The following is an 18,515-nucleotide window of genomic DNA, read 5'->3' on the forward strand; positions in this document are numbered from 1 at the left end:
TCTTGCATCAGTTGGGGTCTGCCAGTCGTCCTCTTCGCTGTGTAAAAGCCAAATCTCTGCTACAGTGTCCCATTAGTTCTGCGATGGAGAGCGGATTTAAAACTAGACTTTCCCAAATGGAAAATGTCCTTGGGAGACGCAAAAAGTAAATATGTCACTTCTCATGTTTGCCATTTGTGGAGGCATTGAAATCCTTGTCCTACAGTCTTTCATGTGGAGCAGTGTCCATTCATTAAATAATTATGACTGAACCCTATTATTGAGCCCAATTTGCTTTTGCTTCAAAGTTATGCCTAAAGTTAAATTGATTTTTTTTTTAAATATTTGAGCTTCTCATTTTCTTGTAGTTTGTAATAATGTGCTCTTGTGACTGGCTTTTACCCACTAGACCACAGATAAGTACTGCAGCAGGAGTGATGATTGTGGGCTTGGACGTCTTTGTCTTTACAGGATTTGCTGCTCATGCAGCTGAGTGTGTGTTGGCTGCTCGCATGCATTCACATCATCTAACATTCATAATCCAGCGCATCCTCCTCCCGCTGTTTGCTTCTTAATCGGACCGGTCAGTTGTTGTTGTTGTTTGCTTGTTGGCCTCCTGTTTCGGATGAGGGTGTCAGCACATGTTCTGTTGCTCTTGGATTAGTTTGGACAATGTGTTAGTTGCATCCTGCACGCCATTAAAACACAATGACAGCATTAGCAATTACAAAGTTGATTATGTGTGACCAGAGTTTGGTTTCTCAAAGGGTTAATATGTCACATTGCCTTGCACACAAATAGTAATAAGTGTTGTTTTGATCATATTTGGCAGTAGTAGAGGACTGCTTTATGAAAAAAATGGTAATAAGAAGGAAGTTTGTCCGCTTCGGTTAGCGCTTAATAAAAGATCAGACGGAAGGACTGCTCCTCTCTCCGTCCTCTCCTCCTGGTGCCTTTGGCTTCAGTCCCGTCATATAATTTACCACCAACCTTTATTTAAAAGGCGACTCCCTCCTGGTTCACACCATCGTTCAACAAGTCTTAAACCATCATTGCTCTGTCTCACCCACACCGGAGGCGATCTCACACCACAGTTCTCTTTAAATGATTTACTTGTTCCTTCATCATGCTGCCTGCTGCTGTCAACATCACACCGTAAGTTCGGTTCCACAGATCTGGCTCTAAAAATGAGCCTGTATCAAATTTATGCCAGGAGCAAAGAAATGTGCTTTTCAGATTGATGCTTCATGTCTTAATGTGGCCAATTAGCCAATTAATCTTCCGTTTTCTGTGTGGACACAGACCAAAACAGTAGTGGTAGGAGTAGGTCTTTCATTTCCCTCTGAAGTGAAACAGGACACGGTGACGTGTGAAATCACACAGACAGCACTGGAGGGACAGTGAGGAGCCACACTTTTATGAACCTGGACAAAGACAGCCTACAGTACATGGTCACAGGGCTGAATTCAATTCTGGGACCCTCTACCTTTCAGCATAAACCTTGAAAAAGAAAAGGAAACTGAACTGGACTAAAGATACACTGTTTGAAGCATATGTGGGTGGAGAGATGCTGCAAACTGAACGGAGCCGGCGGGAGAGGCTGGGAAGTAACGAAACCATGTGTGTCAGAACCCCCCCTTTATCCAGCATGATCCTCATTCACTGAATTGATCACGTCCTCGGTGAACTATTATTATCCATTAACCCTATAATCCAGTTCATCAATAGTGCTTTGGGTAGAGCCAGATCTCAGTTCCACTGAACCAGCGTGCGCATGTTGCAAACGATGTCGTGGAACGAGCAGGAAACCGGATGCAATCGGGGACAAATTACACTCCGGTGCTGGAAGAGTCTCTGCAATTACCAATCATTGGCTGCCTTCAGGGGGCCTGTTTAACATACAGTACAGTACCGGTTATTTGCAGCGCGCAGCTTCCCCGCATCTCTCACAACAGCAGATACAGTAAAGAAAACAGCATCTTGTGAATTTATACGGGTGATTTGTCCTGTCGCTGACGCGTTTCCCCCCTCTCGTCTCCTGCATCACAGTCGCGTGGCGGAATATAAATTCAGAGTAAAAGGCGTGGGGCTTTAATGACAGCACTTCTTCATGTACCAAATGCCAATGTGCGTGTGACTCTAGAGTAAATTGAACAGGGTGTGCATCTTTATGCATTCTCTCCTTGTGGATGGATGAACCAATTTAACATGCGAGCGTTCCTGCAGGGAGGAATAATGAATCGTTATCCTGGAATTTTTCAGGTAGACAAGATTAGTTTTCTGATGTAACCAAATTTATTAGGAATTCATGCTGTGGAACCTCAGCCTATCCTCCTGCATACTGTATGGAAGTAATGCAGTTAACTGCAATCTCAATCATCAGACATTATCAGCAGCCGTAGTAGCATGGGAGGATGCCTTTGTTTATTTCAACTAACACGAGGAATTTGTCAGTTTTTTTCCCTGATATCTGCAGAACTTGGCAACGTGGGTGTGTGACAGCATCAGATCTTTATTGGATACAAATTATGTCTCAACTAACTTACAAATCTGTAGAATCTGAAGATACTGGCGCGGAGATCCACTCATCTTTTATTTACAGAGCCAGATGGTAGAATTGGACACAATCGAGCGTCTTTTAATACAACAGATGCTGAATTGCAGAAATTCTGGGTTTTGGCTAGCTGGCTCCGTAGCGCCGCGTCTAACAAGCCCTCACCATTCAGGCCCCAATGTGTGACCCTCCTCTCAGCCGCTATCACAGAGCATCAAGTACAGCCAAAGTTATTTCTTTGAGAACAGAGAACAGGCTCCTTCTCAATTCAGTGTGTCAGCCCACCGCATAAAAGTCTTCAACACTCAACCTTTCTCCGAGAGAGATTTCAGCAGAGATTCACTTAGCTGTCAGAAAACAATTGCTCTTTGTAAAAGCCAGTGGCTGGTGCAACTTTAATTTTAAAGATGTTTTAAATGAGCTGCCACCGTGTGATTGATGGGCTGCGAGAGACGTTCCTCCTGTTCCCACATATACTCCGACAGAGGGCTTTAATTACGAGCCCTCTGTATTGATGCTGTCAGCTCCGGTGTGATATGCATCATGTACAGTATGTGTGAAGAATGGGCTTTGCCACCTGGCTGCCGGCACTGCGGAGCATCAGTGCCTTTGGTATTCATGTATCCACTCATCTGTTTAAGCGAATTTGATTATGATTAATGAACAATCGTGCATGAACTGACCTAGCATTTAATTAGAATGCACTCCACTGGATGCGCGTTTCTTTTTATGCAAACCGTGATTTTGAACCGCATCTAATGGAAGAAATATTTAGGCAGCAGGAAAGTAAGTTTGAATAGCCTGTGAATCCATCACACTTTTACAGTACTGAAATCTCAATAAAGTCTCACTTCGTCATAAATAAGAGGAAAAAGATAATTTTGCTCTTAATAACACACCTGCTTCCACAAAATTAATTAGCATCATGTGAAACAGACGTGTGTAAATCATTATGTTTGAACTAAAGGTAGAATTAGCTGTAATTTAAGGACCATTTACCAGAATCGTAACACTGACACTAATAGAAATCATGCCAATTAACTGTCGCGTGTCAACCACGGGCGTTTCGCCGGGTTCCAGGTTCTGGAGCGTTCAGCTGGGTTTTTGTCACAGCTCTGTGAAATTCATTAACCTTGTCCAGACTCGTGTTTTTTCCCCTTGCTCGCAAAGACGCCTGCTGCAGAAGTGGCGGAAGCTAAACTGAAAACTACATGTTTGGAACGTTAATTGCATAAACGACTGGTGTTTTCACCTAATGTTGCCAGAGGTCAGGCTCACTGCTGCAGGCCACAGGATCGTAACACTGGTACATGCTGCTGCTTCAGCCTGTCTGATGCTAAATCAATTAGCTTAGCTTAGCTTTGTTATATTATACTTTTTGTTTAACCTTGTGCATCCCTGAACATTTCTTTCTGAGCTCCATCACAAATAGAAAGAAGAAATCAGGAAAAAGGCAGATTCGCTTTGACAACAAAGGAGATGCAGCTGCTGGATGGACGTGTGTAAAGTGGTACAATAGGCCTTCCTCAGACATCAGGCGTAGACGCTGGGCGTTGGTGTCGGTCCCTTACAATCAAACACAAAGTGCTTTTTCTAGACTATCAATTGCGTCTCCAGCAGCACGACCACGATGCAGCTTCAGGCACATAACAGGTTATGTGAGTGGCAGGTGCCGCTGCCACAGCCCGAGGACCACGCGCAAATTATAATGTCACATCTTCCCACTAAAAGAATTTGACTTTCCCCACTTTTGGTTCGAGTGCAGAAGCGCATACATCACGACCGCGGAGGAAATGTTCCACTTTGGTCTTCTCAGCGTGTCGGTAAGACGATCGGGATCCTGGAGGCAGACAAGGTCAAACATGCGGTTAGGTGCTAGTCCTGCACTATGCGCGTATCGGACCTGGAGTTGACCTTTAGCGTGAAGATGACCGTAAAAGTCCTATTATAAATGTTATGGCCTAATCTGATGAGAATCACTCTCAAAGGGGTTTTTCTACATTTTAGGTATCAAATATTAGATGAAACAAGACTAAAGCTGCCAGTTTGGTTCTCCAGAACCTCTTGCGTCACGGTCAGCTACCTTCACGACCTCCTTAACTTCATCTTCTGAAACTGATTATGTGACATTCATCTCCCACTTCACGCTCATCTGCACTGCTATGGAGACAACGACAGGCGGTCGGAGCAGCTTCTCTCCAGTTCTCCCTTTGTTCGTTCCTGACACAACTATTTGTGTCACTTCATGTGAACAGCAATCCTAGCGTCTTCCAGGATGCGCGGCCTCTATATTTACACAGTAGCCATGATCGTGCCTCACACTCTCTGTCATCACCATCTTCTCACTCCAACTGTCTTGCTTCACCTTTATGTTTCTGGGCTGGAAAAAATGAAATCACCACAAAAAATCAGCAGCACTCACTGAAATTATTGTCCATAAAAACTATTGAAGCTCACGTTAACTAGCAGTTTTTCTGCACTGTTGATACTGTATGATGCTGAATATGAAAGACCTCTGTCTTATCAACAAGGTTAATGGTTACTTGTGTATAATATTTGTTATTGGTTAATTTATAATATAAATATATAATTATAATATAATTTATAATTCATATATAGAAACGACTGATACAGTAAAGCAGTCTGTACTTAACCTTAACCATACTGAAAAATTCCATTGTTTGAGCAGGTTAAAACTGAGTTTTAGAAAAATGAGTGGATGAGTGAGCACACACTTTTCTTTCTGTGGAAAAGTGTTATCAGAGCAACGTAAAGGTCACCTTTATTAATGATAATTATTTACAGTAATTAGGCCAGATATCAAAGGAACACTTGGTGCTGCTCCCAGTGAAAATTGATTCCTCACGCTCGCAATGACTTGAGGGGTGTAATCATGTTGTATTCCGGTGTGCTATATAACAATGGCCAAAGCTCATCTATGATGTGAAATGTGGTGCTTTTTGTTACCACAGTTTCATTTTGCTGTTTAGATGGCTCTTTGTACATGGTCTATTCAAAAAACAGAAACAAAATAAACAAAAATAATAGCAATTGAATAAAGTAAAAACTACAGACTCAGTTTTATGTTTTTATGTTCTATTTATTGTTTCCTCATTTTCTACTATGAAAATGTATATTTTATGTGTGTCATTTTTGTTGCGCGCAGGTAAAAGGAAGTGCGCAGAAATATGAATAGTTTGAGTTATGAAACTAAAAAGTTTCATGGTTCATCTTTTTGCTGCTGTTGCTGCAAATCTATATTCAGTATATCTTTGCTTTCAACCTCTTTTGATTCATATATTGCTCATTACTCATGGATCTGGATGTGAGATGATTCGTAAATGTGCTGTCAGTACAGTAAGCCTACACTCACGTATCGACAACTTTCTGCGACTGGAGACCCTAAAGACCCGACAGCTGTATGTTATCCAAGGTCGGCAACTCTGTGAGAACTGCTTGGCGTGTACTTTGCGTGTACTTTGACCAGCAGAGAGCGATTCACTCTTTTTAAGTTGGCAAGTTGTGTGTTTTGCAGATACTGTAATCGCATTGAAACGCAGCATTTGATCGATGTGCCAACTCTTTCAGTGCACTCGGAGGTTCGGTCTGGAGGAAAACGTTGGCGTCATCTCGTACAAAAAAGATTTTAAGAGAGAGAATTGGATACGAGTGACCGATTACAGCTTCTAAAACTTTACTCTTTTCCTTGTTGGAATTTGTAGTGTCAAAATTGAGATTGAGATTTGAAGTGTGTGTGATTAAGATGGATTTCTGTTATTTGCTTCATCTGCTCCTGTTTGCTGTGTGGCCTTTCAAAATCCCCCACTGTCAAAGTAGCATAAATAAAGACTTAGTCGACAAAAGGACGTTATTTGTATTTTCAAATGTGTGCAACCGAGTGCGATAGAGAACATGCATTTGTCTCAGCTACTGCAAACAATACGCAAATCTGTTTGAAATGTAAATCAGTCACATTGTAAACATCTTCTTCTAAACATTGTCTACCTTCCCATGTTCATTGTCCATTATAAGAGCACTATATTACCACGTTGTAGGCACAGCACACGGGACTCATGTCCTTGATTCAGGTGTAACAGGAAGAACGGAATGGAAAAGGCCCTGCAGGCTCTTAATATTTAAACGAATGTTGGTGTAATGGCAGGTCACTCAGTCGTTAAGAAACTAGAATGTGTGACGAGGGAACCCGTTAGGCTCAGGGTTGGAGGTTAATGGCTCCGTACGTGTTAGGACACGTTTCCTTTCAACAGCACGTGTGACTAAAAGGAAATAAATAAATCCTCTGGTAACAGCAGCCTGAGCCAGGTACACATACAGTACAGTGGCTCCATGCACGTTGGTGCTACAGCACAATTAAAGGGAACTTAATTGCAATAGCAGCATCTGTGTATTAATTCTTTTTTTAAGCTCTGTGATTTATTTGAGCTTTGCCTTTTCCCATCAATAAACACTTTACACTTTGCTGAAATGACTTATAAGGTTCAGTGGCATTAAATAATGCACACCGTTGGGTTTGAGTGCATCTTAAGGGCGCGATAGCCGTTATCTATGATTATGTAGAACATTCACTGCTTCGCCATAAACAATACAGGCCTATTGTGGACTGATTTGTTGGGTCCTATGGTTTAGTCATATCACAAAGGGGACGTTTATCGTTTGAACTGGACGTGTCCGTCATGCAGGCGCGTTCCTCCTATCATTAACAATGCAAGGCAATGTCAGTCACGCAGAATGCCCAACCAGGACAGGAGCCCCCGCATGGTTTATTAGCAAGCGCGGCGCATGAGATGTCTGCAAAGAAGGATGGAGGTATATTAGCCATGTCTCCATGGAGACCTGTGTTATGATCTCTCCTCCGTTCCTGCCTGAGCACAGGAACATGGGATCCCATTAGTTAGGCTTCAATGAGAATCACCAGCTAATTCTGCTTTCTTTTCTTTTCGACTTTGTTGTCTGAGTTGATGCACAGGAGATGAGGTGTTCAGATGCAAGGAAGCCGCTTGGGCAATGACAAAGGGATGATGATATAATTGCTGGGAATGCTCAACGTGAATTCTGTCGTGACACGCCCGCGTCGAGGGGGAAAAGTTGGCGCGTACGAGAGACAGCAACGGTGGCGTAATATCAACGTAAGAGCAGAAGTTAACAGAATCCAAGTCATAAGAATGAAGATGGACGGCGAGGAGGAACTGGTGCAGTTTAAAGCTTAAAGGCCACGTTCATGCAGACTGTACAGGCTGGTTTTGGGGGAGCGGGGTGTAAATATTGAAACAAATTACTGACAAGCGGGTGTATAGCCAGGATTTGCTTGTTCGTTCATTAAGTGATGATTAGTGGAGCAGTCAAAAGGCCCTGGAGGTGCTTCTGAGTGTTGCATTAGCGTCTGCTCAATAAGAGGCCCAAAGGCGTGTGTGTCCAAACCATCGGAGATGCTCTTGCTTTTTGGTACCACCTTAAACAGGCATGATCAGTTCTGGAAAATCTTTTTTGAACAGATGAAACCCAGATGAACTTGTCCCAGTCTGATTGGGGGAGAAGGGTTTGGAGAAGGAATGAAACAGCTGACGATCCCAACATAGCGCTTTATCTGTCCACCATGAGCAGTGGCTCCGATTGGAAGCATTTGGTTGGCGTTCATTGATGACCTGCTGATGAAGCCGACGTCGGGTTGAATTCTGAAAAGCGTGAGCTACACACTCTGCTCAGATTCAGCCAAACGCTACATAACTGGTGGGACGCCAGTTTCATATTGCAGAGGGATAATGACCAAAAACAGTCAAACCAACCCAAGATATTTTCCCTGTGGCCAAGTTTGTCACCTGATCCCAAACCAGCAGAGCAGCTTCTCACTACTGAGGACAACACTCTCCAACATACAGAAGCTTAAGGCAGCTGGGCAAAGGGAGGAATCTTCAAAATAAAATGATCCGTGTTGCGTGGATGTTGTTTATCTATAATAACCAGAGCAGAGCCGGCTTATTTGCTGTAACCACATCCTTTACACTGGGTGCAAAGCAGCAGATGATTCATATTTCAAAAACACTCTCACACTGAAGTGCAGTCTCACGTGACGCCAGGTACATGTATAGTAATAAATGTTTTCTTTTACTCACCACATTCATAGTATTTGTGGAATACTTTTATCACCACAAAAAGAATCAGTTGCATTTGCAGTGGTGTCGTTTACTTGTCAGCATTTTGTACCTTCCCTTCAGATGGTTTGAACCAAATGGCGGTAACACAATATTCAATTACGGGTTCATAGGCCAGTGGCTTCCCTGGGCAAACAAAGTGTTTCAGTGAGAAACTAATGTGTCTGAGAATAATGGTGGGAGCTCGGGTTGATGATGTGTGTGTGTGTGTGTGTGTGTGTGTGTGTGTGTGTGTGTGTGTGTGTGTGTGTGTGTGTGTGTGTGTGTGTGTGTGTGTGTGTGTGTAAAACTTATGAATATTTTGTTACAGTGTGCAATCAGAACCTTTACATTAATCATTCATAGTCCTCGTGGCCCATTATTTCTGCTTTTAAATTATTAATGCTCTGGACAGATTTTTTTCACATAATCAAGCAGCCATTGTTGGCTGCTGTACATTTTCTCCTGTATGTGAAGACAGGCACAGGAAGGACATTAAGTTACATGTACCACATCTACACAACCACAGTCCTTTAAGTAAATAATACTTGTGTAATACCTTTGCATCTGTTTGCTTTCTTTATAGACACATGAATGCCTGCATAATGACCCCGCTGTGTTTCCCTCCCTCCTAGAGTTTTTCTTGGAGCTGCTGGACAACTCTGAGAAGTCTCTCAACAGTATGTTCACGCGGACGTACGGGAAGCTGTACATGCAGAACTCGGAGGTGTTCCAGGACCTGTTCACCGAGCTGAAGCGCTACTACACGGGGGGCAACGTGAACCTGGAGGAGATGCTGAATGACTTCTGGTCCCGGCTGCTGGAGCGCATGTTCCAGTTGCTCAACTCCCAGTACCACTTTACAGACGACTACCTGGAGTGCGTCAGTAAATACACGGATCAGCTCAAGCCGTTCGGAGATGTGCCCAGGAAGCTGAAGGCCCAGGTCACCAGGGCCTTCATCGCCGCGCGGACGTTTGTGCAGGGGCTGATGGTGGGCCGAGAGGTCGCCAACAGGGTCGCTAAGGTCAGTGTCCTAAAAGATATTCATTCTTCCTGCTTAAGGTCTGTTTTTAATGTACTTGGTTTACATTGACTCCATAGTCTCCATCATCTGAGGCCTTTACACTGTAGTATGTTGGAATTCCATCTGATCAGAGTTGGTTTTATTTAAGGCCCTGGAATAAAGAACAAGCTTTTTGATTCAACGTGAAAAGCTTTTGATCCACTGGTGAGGGAGCTAATGCGAGGCTTCTTTTTAATATGACTGCTGGAGCATACAGTACATTGTATGTTCCATATTTCACTGGAATCGCCCGCAGAGAGTAAAGCTTTCCAATCGAGGGGAGATTAAAACAGATTTCCCTGGTCGTGTCTGATGTGGCTTTGTTTGCAGCATCCCTCTTTGCTGCTCTTGATATTTTTGTAGACTCTCTGACAGTGTAGATCAGGAAAATTAGTTTTTGTTTTCTTTCCATGCTGACAAATAATTTGTTTTTGCCAGATTGGTTGATTAGACTCAGAGCAAATCATGTGTTTGCAGAGTATCATCAAGCACTGATGATTAAAAATGCATTCTTTTACATCTTAGTCGATATGTCGTTTGATTATGGGTTAAGGTTATGCAAGGGCTTTATGGAAACCTTGGATGTTAATGTTATATAACAGCAGCTCTTTGCTTAGGTCTGCTACAAAACTGCAGTTACTGTGGTTTTAATAACATTTTGAAAAAGTGAACATATAAAAGGTCGACTACACTTAACAGAATTTACCTGAAGATTTAAAGTTGTACTTTTAGTGCGACAGCGTGTCGGCATCATCTGAGTCTTTTGGAGCCATGGATTCTAAGATAGACCCGCGATTCTTAATCTAACCATTTAACTCAATTGCTGATGAATTGGAATGACATTTCCAGTTTGACGGCTTGCTGACCCTGCCCAGCTCAGTACCCCTCACCTGCAATTAGAAACAAATGATACCAATTTTCTATTTTTTATTTTTTTCGCATGTTCAAGAGTCTATTTTTAAAACGCCTTCAGAGTTCTGGAGTGACGTGATTCCTTTTCATCTGCATGTTCGCTTGAAGCCCACTGCCCTCCTGTTCAGCTGTCTGAAGAGGAAAGGAGAAGCAAAGAGATGTACAGTGCCCTGTGTGAGAAGCAGCTCTCTGCAAACACGCAGTAACTGAATAGATTTTTATTACTGGTCACTTTCACTATTATCCATTTAGTCTATCGAGCAATGCCTCCAGATCTTGATTATTTAGTTGACATATATTTTAACGTGCATAAAAAATAAAAAGAAAATTGCATTTTGCATTGCAAATTTTTAAATATTCTGGAAAATTTCTAAAGTAAAATCAGCAATTAAAAATGTAATTTTACCTAATGGCTTATAGTGGGAGGAGCTTTCAGTAACCATGGATACGTAAAGAGTGTAGATAGTGAAGAATCTTTATCTCATATCTGTAACCACTCGTTTCACTGCACAGTCAGACTCTGAGTAAAGACGTTTTGTCTTTAATTTGTCTCTGTTATTTCTCTGGGTAACAAGTGTTTAACTGATTATTCACCCGTCACTCTGTACAAACATGCGTCACTCAAGTTACCTGTTACTTCACAGAATCTAAAGGACCACATTAAACGTGACGCTGCCGTACAGTGCATTGGTGATCACACATAATAACGGTGAAGTTAAAAATTGAAGTGAACTTCAATGAACCTCAATTACTTATATAATTTATGTAATAATTCTAATAAGACAGTTGATCTTTGCATATGAAAAGCCAACATTCATGATCATATTTTTCTTTGTTTGACCAGTTATTTAAACCATCGCCAGCCTTTATTACTTTTGCATATGAAACTAAGCCATCATGTCATATATAATAATAATAGCCTGTAATATCATCTTCCTCCTGTATGCGCTCTAATAACATTATTATCAAGGACTATGGGAATTTGCATTGTGGTGCATAATAAAGTCTATAACACGGCGGCTGTTTCGTACTGTCATGAATTATTTTAGGAGTCGTCATCTTAATATAGAGTATCTAAAGTCGTCTTTTAGCATTTTATTCATCTAGTCTTCCATTACTTCTTTGTTGCAAATCTGATGTGGACTTGAAGTAAGCATCTCTATACATCTGTCTTGGACTTTTAATGCACCATCCTCCTGGATCAAGTCCCTTATTCCCTGACTCCTCATCAATTATGAAGTGGAGCCAGGAAACAACGCGACATCGCTGAAGGCTGTCAGGCTGGTGAACAACCGTAGAAGTTCAGGTGATAAGTTGCTTGAAGTGACAAATCACCTTGACCTGAGAGGCACCCACACTTCCTGCTGCTTCCACTAACACAGTCACTTGCATCCTCCTACCAAACAGAGCTCATTGCAGTGTTCACCCCTTGAATAAAAGCACGCTGAATTACACCACACAGATCCAAAAGCAACGATTATGTATATATTTTATAGTCGAGTGCCACGTTTGTGTTTTACAGAGCGATTATTCATCAGTGGTTTGTAGATGTTTGATCATTTGGCAGCATGTGTTTGAATGAGTGATGACTAAAGAACGAGCCCAACCTTCGTTCCAGCTCATGAAACATGAGGCTTTGCTGCTTTTCTTAGCAAGAGCAATAATAATCCAAATAATGCAGTATCAGTTTTTTTCATCGCCCTCTACTGTTATTGTTTTTTTACTTTTATATACGTAGTAAAGTCTTGTTTATATAGGCTAAGTACTAAAGCAATGGCACTACAGGGAAACAGCTCTGCCTCTGCACATTTTACATTAAAGTGGGTTTTAAACGTCGCCAAAGCTGAGCTTTTGAAACCACCTGCGCGTTTTCCTTAAACACAGTGCAGAGTGTCTATGAGCCTGGCATTAATTACTGCTAACAGACAGTCGGATATCACTCCATAAAATGGGATCACTCCCGACTTACACCGAACAGTTTCCTGGACCTCAATCTGGGATTAAGAGCAGAATCTCTGTGGATTACAGTTTGTGATGACCATTAGGAGTTTTATCCTGCCGGTACTTAAAACACAGTCTGACCACATTAAGACCCGCTCAGAGAAGATTGCAGGGATTTGGGCCTTTTGAACGGTTTACAGTTCAGGCATTTAGAGCACTTATCACTCACTCTGCATACGCGCCGACGTCTGGCCTGGTGCACGGTGCGTATTTACTGACGATGACAGAAGTGGGGTATTTTGGACCGAGGGATTTGTTTTCTGGTGGCTTACACGGCCGTGGTGATCTCATTATGCAGTCATTTCATACCACAAACTGTCAGATAATTTAACATTAAGCTCCAAAGCAGTTTCTGATCTTTACACAACATTTACCTTAGATTAATGCTCTGCCAGATTACTGAGCCTTTGATGACATGGGAGAAATACCAACAGCGTCATCTTTAAGTATTTTCCTAATTTATGTTCTTGCTGCCATGCATCACTTCCGCCCACTCCCTATCAAGACTAAGCAGCAAAGTGCAGTCGCAACACAGTAGTACAAGCTCTGACAAATGTATAAGTCAGGACTTTAAATTTACCAGTTTACAGTACATGACGAATACAGGACTTCATTTAAACAGAGGGGCCCAAGTTTCAAGTCACTTCACATTCATCCTTCTAAGGGTTATGTTGTAGGACAACATGAGACAGACTTAAATAATACATGTGCTATAAAATAAGAGGTTATTTGTCTTTTTTATGCTAGTAAAATATAAGCACTATTTCAAGCACAAAAACAAGCAGCATACTGTAAGTAAGTGTTTTAAAACATTTAAAATGACCGAACTAGTTACATTAATGCAATTTATTTCCGTGTTTTAGAAAATAAACAATTAAAAATAAACTATTTATTTAAATTGCAAAAAAGTATTTAAATAAATAGTTTGTAGGAGGTTTTAGAGATTTCATTTGTAAAACCAGAGCAACTAGGTGATTTATTGAACTGTAGTTTTGATAATGGCTTCATCATTTTACATGCATATAAAGTCTTAATTATTAACATCCATCCATCCATCCATTTTCTTAACCGCTTACTCCCTAGTGCGGGGTCACGGGGGTGCTGGAGCCTATCCCAGCTGGCTACGGGCGAGAGGCAGGGTACACCCTGGACAGGTCGCCAGTCCATCGCAGGGCTAATTATTAACATAATAGTCATAAAATAAATAGTCATTGTTCATTGCTTTGAATTAAATGAAATACACCCTGTATGTACATATTTATTCAGAAGGTACCGAACTCTAATTAGGGACACATTGTAACTGGTAGGAAAGAGAATTTACAGTATTTTAAATCAGCAGAATCACTGATTCGTCGTCTGTCATTTGAAGGTCATGGTGCACAAGCACACAGACGACTACAGTCTATTTGACAGCAGATTCTACTTGGGACAGATTAAGTGACCTCCTTCATGTGAGAGTATGGTCTGTCCATGTTTCTCAGCTGAGGCCCACTTCTACAGATGCACTGGACAAACTTGTCCCTCGCCCGCCCGCCCGCTCTCTCTCTCTCTCTGGCTGTCTGTCTCCTCCTCTCTCGCTGGCTCACAGCTCACACAGCTTGCTGGGGATAAGGCCTCAGCCTCGGTGCTGTGACGGCAGATGGCAACTGGCTCAAAAAGGTTGGCACGTCATCGGGAAATGTGCTGCACCAAAGATGTCCTTTTTAATTAAAAGATTTTGATCTGTGGTGAACTGCAGAATGAATGAGACAGCGTGTGGTCCAAAATACAAGGACGCGATATGAAAGGATAATAAAGAAATATACTGTACACTGCTCACTACAGTGGAGGAACCTGAAAGATGCAGCCTCCTATTGGAAAAAAGGCCAAAAATATAGCAAACGCTGCTGCTGTAGGTTTTTCACGTTTAAACCAATTACTCATGTGTCTCATCCAACATTCAGTGACAGTATGTCACATCAGCTGACTGTACCAATCCACATCACATCCCATGACTTCTCTTTGCACCTTGACTTAAAGTGCATGGCACAACATGTTTATTTAACAAGCACTTAGAGGAGGTTGTCAGCACCAATGTTGTGACATTTGTCTGGAGGTTCCTTGGCAGCCACAACAGACCCGCTCGCCCCTGACATTCAGAGTCAGACGGACACGGGGCGAGTGCTGCACTTTAATCCACAAGGCACCGCGTCAGATGGATAACAATGTCGCGTGCGTGGGGCCTCGCAGCCGCTGGAGAGGCCGGGCGGCTCGGCGTTCGCCGGGCGCTCGGCGAGCGGTGTGGGTTTGGCTTTTAAAATGTTTGCACTTGTCTTGGTGAATTAAAGAAACACTCCCAGCTGCTGCTCCAGACATGCCACATAACATGGAATATGTCAGGGTAGATCAACCGGCAGCCTGTGCCTCGCCAACGACAGACACTTGAGCTGACTCGTGGGGGGTCACGCGGCCCCACCGAGCAACGCTGTATTGTTTGGTGGCGGCGCAGCTAGTCACATGTGGATTATTCTGTCGGTCTCCGACATTCATTGCTTTGACAGCAACTGATTTTAGTGCAGCCTCGGCGGAGTTGTCGTTGGTTCGCTCCCACATTTAAACACGCTGAGAAAGGAAAGGAGGCGTGATTAGTGGAAAGTACAAAGTGCTGCCGACCGTGGTTTATTATCGACGACAGCCTCGGCTCAGACCGTTGGATCGTCTCCTGTCTGTGACTGTATGTGCAGAGGGATTAATGCTCAGCTCAGTTTACTCATTTGCTTATCTGTTCTATCCCCTCGGTCTCTCATGCATTTGTGGATCGGCATATTTTCCATTTGTGACAGCCAGTGCAATTCAGGTGGACTGTAACCGTGGAGGCAGATGGCCGCGCACCCTTAGCCTGGTTGTTACAGTACGATTGGCCCTTTACTGTACATCTCCAGATGTACACGTGTCGTGTTTGTTTTTGCGCAGAGCTTGTATTTGTATTGTATTTTCTTACCGGTTTGTGTTCTTCTAGTTTGTGCCTCGTGACATTTTGTGTCCTACCCCCTTGTTTTGTTGGTTCTTTGTTCTGGCGTCACTCAGTGGGAAGCCAGAGACCCCCTCAGCAGGGGCTCTAGTTCATCGGATGTGGGCCTTTGGTTAGTTTGTGCAGAGCCGGGATCCCTCCACTCAGAGGAGCGCCACCAGTTCTCATTTGTTTGACGTTTGTAAGAGGTTTGGTAAAGGTTAGGCTAATTAACAACTTATAATTTGAACCGGATCATAATTTAATTCATAATAATGTTCTAAAATGAATACTCGTACATTGAACAATAATGTCCAAAAGGTCGTTTGTTAACACCTTCCACAATGACCCATTTGAGCATTTTCTGCTCTGGCACCCTCATGATTAAGATGTGACTATGTTTAGGCAACTAAACCTCCATAGTTAAGGTCAGATCACCTTCATGGTTAAAAGAAACAGTGTTTCCAGGACCATTTTTACAAGGCATTACAATAGAGCTCATTTATCACAACGATTGTTCCCATGTTCCCAAGCCCCCTTTTGTTGACCAGCTCATTCTTACAAGGACTCGGTGTACTCGGGCATTATTCATCTTTTACATTATGAACTGTTTGTCAAGAGGTGTGCTTTTATTTTACTTAGTAAAGTCAATGTGACTTAGACAAGTTTAATAACGTGGTAACAAATCAACAATAAAAATGTTATGCCGAGACATTTGCAGCTCTGATCAGAACTGATGGAAGGCGAATCCTCTTTAAGAACTAATAGCCAGCTCATGGACAGCCATGATCATTTTATTTAGTTGTTTTCCTGTCTGTTCAGAACAAATTGTACAGTATAAAAACTACCTCCTAACTTAATCAAAATCTAATTATGAAACTTACATCAATCACAATATTCACTGCAAGAACAAATAACAGATAAATCTCTAAAAATGTATATTAAAGCGCCAAAAATGCAACAGGAAGCTCTAATTTACTGTTTTTATTTTATGCTGTGAGCAGAAGAGCAGAAGAAGGTTTCTCCTAAAAACCACCACCATGAAGCAAATGAGCAAGTTTGAACCTCTCACTAGAATTATTTCCAGCAGAATGAGCGTTGCCCCATTTTTCTTTTCCACATTTATTATTATATTCAACACTATGATGAAAAACCATGGGCTCATTATGACGGTCATAATGGGGTCATTATGCAGCTTATCACCTGTGAACATACGCCTCCTGGTGCTTTCCACGCTTTTCCTTAGTCCTCTGGCTGAGGAGAGAGGAGCTGCAGTGAGGTCCACGCAGATGTTTGGTGCGTCCAGGCGCAGCTTTCTCTTGGCGACAGATGGAGGTCTGATGTCGTCTGATTTGCACAGTATTGCCACTGACACTAATGCCTATGGAAGTGAGTGGGGACACTGGGGCCGCGGTGCGGTCTCACATCCACGTGCATCAGTGTGGAGAAACGCAACTTGTCACCGTGATTATGACAGAACTATCGGGACGCTTTTTGGCGGCGGTCTCACTGTCCCACTAGTGTTCTCCTTCATTGGCCTTGGTAGCCTGCAAAGTCATTGTCGCTTCTCACAACTTCATTACTTGGTGGCACAAAGCAATTACCATCGTCTGTGCTGTTCCCACTCTGTTAACCCTAAAGGGAGTTCAAGCCATATGTGCATGACAACACCCTGTCGGAGAGACAAGGTGACGCCTTCTGAGGGTCTGCAAGTGAGCAACCATCGGCTTTTTATCAAAATGATTGTGTTGTGTTTGATATTAATGATAATAAATGCAGGTGAGCGTATCGACTCCTGACTATGACCTTTTATGAGATTAAATTAGTTATGGCTGGCTTTATAATTTCTCTGGCTCATTACACTTATAGTCTTACGCTGTTAGTCTGATAAATGTTAACATTGGAAGTGTGACGGCGTCTTCACGCTGTTCTTTTGACTCGGTAGGCTATGAACAGGCTGCTATTTATGCCTCACCTGTCATTTCGCACTCATGTACAGTTGGAGTATGTAAAAAAGACAGACATTTCAAATCCACTAAATAAAAATCACAAAGCTGCATACATCATTTATGAACAAATGTTGTAACAGATTTTTCCCTTTACTGTATGTGCTATTACAGTATGAGGCTCTGCACCTTTGTTATCATCCTACTTCCCTTGCTCTGTTCTATCACTTAAACATCAGATGAGTAGATCAGTGTTTTAATCTCATTCCTCCCCTCAGCCCGCTGTGAAATATTCCATACCCTGAACTGTAAATAAGAGCTAACAAGATTATCAGATTACCCAACATCCAGGGCACCCAGTGACTGCTGGGCACAGTGAGAGCAGCGGTGGAAAACCCCCTGTAAGATAATTGTGTTAGGTGGCACCATTTTAATGCAAATTTTCTGAAGCCTCACAAAGCTAAAGGGCAGCTTAAAAACTCTTTTCCTGTTTGCAGTATGAAATAAATTTCTTTGGTTGCCACTAAGAAACCACGCTGCATAAAAAGAGTTTAGTTAAAAAGGTTCTATAGTAAAAAAACTAAAAAAATCCCAGTGTTTTCTTCATGGCTCTTAAAGAGGCTGTCTAGAAACTGGGCCAAGTTTAATTGAAATGACAGAAAACGATTAATCCCAGAGCTACTTATAATTATATAATATTCCTAAGAAGAAATACTATATGTTATTATACAAGCTGGGGGAAAAAGTAGCTGAATGTATTAAGCTGCACAGGGTCGCCTTGCTGACGTGAAGTAGAAGATGCTAAATATACTGTACTGCTCTATATTTTCATTCCACTTCCTGTACTATGTCCTGTGACTTCATTATGAGTGTGTCCCATAGTCATCATGTCAGCTGATTAAACCTCTTTAAACTGGAC

The 18,515-nt window shown here is 42.3% G+C and overlaps 1 protein-coding gene across 6 annotated transcripts in view; it reads left to right on the forward strand.

The window, feature by feature from the left end:
* LOC114851904 (glypican-6-like) overlaps positions 1-18,515 on the forward strand; it is a 148,928-nt gene that overhangs the window by 94,495 nt on the left and 35,918 nt on the right. For all 6 annotated transcript variants that reach the window (XM_055507307.1, XM_055507308.1, XM_029143783.3 and 3 more), the window contains one exon: positions 9,318-9,709. In XM_055507307.1, coding sequence (XP_055363282.1) covers positions 9,318-9,709 — 392 coding nt within the window. The remainder of the gene's footprint in view (positions 1-9,317; positions 9,710-18,515) is intronic.

This window comes from Betta splendens, chromosome 3 (assembly GCF_900634795.4).
Source record: "Betta splendens chromosome 3, fBetSpl5.4, whole genome shotgun sequence".
Taxonomy (NCBI): Eukaryota; Metazoa; Chordata; class Actinopteri; order Anabantiformes; family Osphronemidae; genus Betta; species Betta splendens.